Below are 4,092 nucleotides of genomic sequence, written 5' to 3' on the forward strand. Positions count from 1 at the left end.
ATTCTATTTCTTTCACATTAAGTACTGTACTAGTAAATATGTGAAATGACAAACTCACTTTGAAGGTTGGCTTTCATACACATCAGTATTAAGTTTAGATCAAAAGTTACCTCAAGGTGCATTTACTGTTAACATGACTCGATCAAACAGATTAGAGGAAAGAAGAGAAAAGATCGAACTGACAAAGAACTAATGAAGATGGTACAAAGGTGGGCACCAAGATCCCTCTGGGATCTCTTGTTTCTTTTATTGAACCCGATCACATGTTAATATATGTTTTGAAAAGGACGTTTGTTATCTGCAGATCATATTAATGCATCAAATGCTCATGAATCATTCACAGATTAATTAGATTTAGTTTTCTATCTCCAGTTGTGTATCTCCGTTTATTCAATTTACACGCAAGGGCTCAGCTGGAGTTATCACCTGGAAGTTGATGCATCTCTGGGGACGTGTCGGAGTTTGATGTATCTCAATGTCCGCGTGTGAGACATATCTATTCATGTGTTAGAAATAGGATGCATCTCTAAATCTAAATGTGTGAGAGTTTTAGAGTGTAAACGTTTAAATATATGAGTGCATTGAATCAAATCAGAAATTATAAAAAAGAAAGCTGCCTGAATTGAATGAATAAAACATAACAAACCTATGAAAAGGAGTACGCTCAGGAAAATGTTTTTTTTCTCTCTCAAGTTTTTAATTCAGAAGGTGATAGTTATGTTCTTGTATTATGTTTTATTAGGGATCAGCAAATCAAAGTCCAATTTCTACGGAACAGGTTTGTTTATAAACAAGACTTTGGATTTCCGGAACTAATATTTGCAGTCTTAACTTTTGTTTCATTAACAAAACACAATCAGATGTACCTCACTTAGCAATAGCAGTTCACTACTAAACTACTTCCTGTTTCAGTTAATGGTTTACTTCTCTGTCCTCCCATTTTTCTCTCCCAACTTACGAATAATTTCCCAAACCTAAAACCTTTAATCCCATTGCATGGTGCTAATTTCCCGCTTCTGTCCTCTCTGTCTCTATCTCTCTCTGTCTGTCTCTCTCTCTCTCTGTCTCTCTCTCTCTTTTGTTGCCAAAAAATGAAACTATATATATGTATTCGAAATAATTTTCTGGCATGACCATAACTTTGATAAATCATTTTTGAAAAGAAAAGTTTACTTGCCGGACTTTTATGTAGATGAAATATACAAAATATAGTGAATAATGTGTTCTGAGTGTGGGTTACATTGATCTGGTGCTCCCATAACATCTCACGAGACCTCAGTATTAGCCTTTGTCTCCTTCCTACTCTTCCTTTTTCAGAGGTACCCATCTGTATATGATCTTAGCTGATGCCAGGACATTAACTTACTTACTCACCCCTGAAGACACGTTTGAACTCTTCCAATTCAAAGGTTGGATTAGTTCATTATGAAATTTCAGGGGTGAATGAGTTAAACCCAAACAAACAAATCCCCAGAGCTACAATGTCCTTGTTTTGGATGTCACTGAACTGTAGTCCCTGATCTTTCATGTGTCACTTACGCCCCTTTACTCTTCTAAACTGTTGGTACTGACAGCTTAGAGAGAATTCTGTTCTTTGCAAACTATAACACACACATAGAATTAGTGCACACGTCTGGGATCTCTATTGGTCTTTACTTATAGCCAGTGCTCCTGTTTGCATTGTAATATATTAATGCTCTCATGTGGGCATACACTGTTAATTGACATCTGTCGATGACATCTTGGTACCATCAGCCTAGGAATTCTCTGGCCCTATTAGTCTATTGACCCACTTGGGACAGACAAACTTGACCAGAACAGCAATAAACTGTCAATTATCAGCAGAACAGCACTCTGCTAAGATCGCAATGATTTTCTTTTATAACTTAAAGGTTCCATTGTCATGTCAGTGAGGTTCAAACTTCAAAAATTATGAATTTTATTAAGTCAACTTTTATACCAGTAGAATCTTCCATCACTCACTGTGCTGTGAAGGTTTGACTGAAAATGGTTCATTGCATAACCAAGAGTGTCTAATAATGTCTAACCTTCTGCTTAAGGATCCCTGTACCGCTGGCAAAAACTGTAACAAATTGGAAACTATTTTTTCCGGGATCACGATAATTTCATTAATCATTTCTGAAAAGAAAATCATACCTTGTGGGACTTTTATGAGATAAAATAAATAAAATATTATCAAGCAACAGTGTTCTGTGTTGAAAAAACTCAGCGGGCCAGACCGGGATTTGAACTGGACTACAGATTATACTATCACTCTAACCAATTGAGCTACCTGGTCAATGAAAGTGTTCTGGCCCAACTATTTGTCAGTTATATCCAAAAGGAAGTTAAAAGGAGGTTAATGTATTTATGAAAACCACCGAGCAGTGGGACAGGGCTCCTTAAAATACTTGTATGATTTTAGGCTTCCATTGTGTTTTGACAAGCATACAAAATTGACAAGTAAATGAAAAGTTAAGGGAAACAACAGATTTGGTAGTCGCAGTAAAGAATGGCCACCATCATGATTTCGTTAGTGACTCCCCTAAGAAATTTATACTGACCCCTAAAATATTTTTAGGGGGTCATCATGTGACAGCAAGGAACCAATAAAATAACAACGTTCCAGTCAAAGGTGCGACAAACCCTGATTAAAGTCTGGTAGCGTAGGTGTTATTTAGTCTTGTTACCTGGTGGCACTGCTTTGTTATAGTATTGCTGTTGACCAAGCTAACCAAATCTGAAGTGGTATTGATTTGTAGATTGTCGTGTTAACGTATAACCTGTTTTAGTTGTTGACTTAATCCGTTAATTCATTTTCCTTGAAACCAAAACCCTATCCTTACATGCTTTCTATGCATAAATCAAGCCACTCCGTTAGAATTTTTTACTCTTTTTACGAAATTTTTATTAATGGATTGGCTTTTAATTGATTCCTATGGTAATCTGATACTTCTGCTGTAATCTAACTGTATGCACAGTAGAACCTGTATAATCTGACACCTTTGTATTCCTGTGTAATCCAAATGAATAATATATTTCCTTTTTCACGAAAACCTTTAAAAGACCTATGAATTCTGGCACCGTGTATAATCTGACCTAAAAAATGTGTACAACAGGATGTTATGTTAGACAGGCTAATCTTAACAGTTTGTTGTGCCCCTATTATGTCAGATTAGACAGGTCCATCCTGACCTAGACATTGTATCTCACAGGGTGTCAGATTAGACAGGCTTATATTTAGTTTGTTGTTCCCCTAAGGTGTCAGATTAGACAGGTTAATCTTTACAGTTTGTTTTGCCCAAAGGATGTCAGATTAGACAGGCTCCTTCTGACCCAGACATTGTGTCTTCCAGGGTGTCATATTAGAAAGGTTAATTTCACAGATGTTGTTTTCCTAGGGTATCAGACTAGACAAGCTTATCCTGACCTAGATGTTGTATCTCACAGGTGTCAGATTAGCCAGGCTCTTCCTCCTAACCTAGACATTGTGTCTCACCGAGTGTCATATTAGACAGGCTCCTTTTGACCTAGATGCTGTATCCCACAGGATGTCATTTTAAACAGGTTTCACCATATTAACAAATTTGGCAATACCCCTGACCTCTCACAGTTCTGTTCTAATTTATTAGCTCACCTGCCCGAAGGTTATGGTGCGGCATATGCATCCGTCGTCCGTCCGTCTGGCCTCAACTTTTTGCTTTAAACAACTTCTTCTCAATAACCAAAAGGCCTAGGAAGATGATATTTGGCTAGTAGCATGCTGGGATCAAGGGCAACCAAGTTTGTTCAAATGAATGACCTTGACCTACTTTCAAGGTCACAGGGGTCAAATATGTTAAAATCTTCAAACAACTTCTTCTCAATAACCAAAAGGCCCAGGGTACTGATATTGGGCCTGTAGCATGCTGGGTTGAAGGGCTACCAAGTTTGTTCAAATGAATGACCTTGACCCACTTTCAAGGTCACTGGTGTCAGTTGTCTTTAAAATCTTCAAACAACTTCTTCTCAATAAACAAATGGCCCAGGGTACTGATATTGGGCCTGTAGCATGCTGGGATAAAGGGCTATCAAGTTTGTTCAAATGAATGA

General features: G+C 37.5%; 1 protein-coding gene across 2 annotated transcripts in view; it reads left to right on the plus strand.

Moving 5' to 3' along the window:
* The window catches only part of LOC110459969 (UHRF1-binding protein 1-like), a 94,693-nt gene that overhangs the window by 75,232 nt on the left and 15,369 nt on the right, over window positions 1-4,092 (plus strand). Inside the window, exon 12 of one of the 2 annotated variants that reach the window (XM_021512548.1) lies at window positions 743-778. The exons of the other annotated variant lie outside the window; for it this stretch is intronic. Within the exon in view, the coding sequence (XP_021368223.1) occupies window positions 743-778 (36 nt within the window). The remainder of the gene's footprint in view (window positions 1-742; window positions 779-4,092) is intronic. 2 annotated transcript variants of the gene reach the window in all.

This window comes from Mizuhopecten yessoensis, unplaced genomic scaffold (genome assembly GCF_002113885.1).
Source record: "Mizuhopecten yessoensis strain PY_sf001 unplaced genomic scaffold, ASM211388v2 scaffold10275, whole genome shotgun sequence".
Taxonomy (NCBI): domain Eukaryota; kingdom Metazoa; phylum Mollusca; class Bivalvia; order Pectinida; family Pectinidae; genus Mizuhopecten; species Mizuhopecten yessoensis.